General features: G+C 47.6%; 1 protein-coding gene across 1 annotated transcript in view; it reads left to right on the top strand.

The window, feature by feature from the left end:
• Positions 1-142: 142 nt before the first annotated feature.
• Positions 143-819, top strand: part of LOC107487154 (protein IWS1 homolog 1) — a gene marked incomplete in the record, with an annotated part of 3,755 nt that continues 3,078 nt past the window's right edge. The window contains 2 exon segments of the mRNA XM_016107754.3: positions 143-430; positions 533-819. Of these exon segments, the coding sequence (XP_015963240.1) occupies positions 411-430; positions 533-819 (307 nt within the window).

Genomic DNA, 819 nt, shown 5'->3' with positions numbered 1-819 from the left:
CATCTTATTCTGTTTTCATAAACAATCCAGGCCCAAATGATTTCATATGAATTTGGAATGATTAGCTTATCCAATTTTTAACAAAAAAAAAAAATTATAAATAAAAAAGATACAGGCATAGAGACTAGAGAGTATGGTGGAACATAGAGCAGCCTAGAGTACCCCAACGCATCTGCATTCTGTTCCAGTGCTCCCACAGGCCACAGCCTGACCTCACCGACTTCGAACCCGAACCCTCTCTTCGTCTCACCGCCCCAAACAAAACCCAACCCATTCGATTCATTCTTGCCTATCGCACCCTTCTCTATTCTCTTCTTATTTTGTTATTCATCAACTCAACACCAACACCACACAAATCTCTCATATTTCTCAGCTATTTTTCACTGCACAATCACCACAACAACATCAATATGGGTTACGAAGACGATCCGTGAGTTCCTCTTCTCTTTTTTCCAAAGCCAATTTCACCTTTTATCAGGGTTAGGGTTTTCGTTTTCTCCTAATTTCAATTTTTTGTTTTCTGCTTGTTCAGGTATCGCGATGAGGACGGCGAACCCTTGATGGATTATGACGACATGCAATCCGATCCCGAGCCGGAGCCCCACCACGACGATGCTCTCCTCGATGATTACGAGGACGAAGGGGACGGTGGCGATTGGCGACGCCGCGAGCGCTCGCAGACTCCGGTCTACGATCACGATTCGTCCAAGTCGAAGCCCAGGAAGAGGCTCGTTAAGAAGGGCGACACCGGGAGGCAGTCGGTGGCGCCGGAGCTCGAAGACGAGGTGGCGGAGGAGGAGTATGACGTCGGGGCGAGGT

The sequence above is a fragment of the Arachis duranensis genome, chromosome 5 (assembly GCF_000817695.3).
Source record: "Arachis duranensis cultivar V14167 chromosome 5, aradu.V14167.gnm2.J7QH, whole genome shotgun sequence".
Classification (NCBI taxonomy): Eukaryota; Viridiplantae; Streptophyta; class Magnoliopsida; order Fabales; family Fabaceae; genus Arachis; species Arachis duranensis.
The sequence above is the reverse complement of the archived record's forward strand: the minus strand, read 5'-3'. Positions and strand labels throughout refer to the sequence as shown.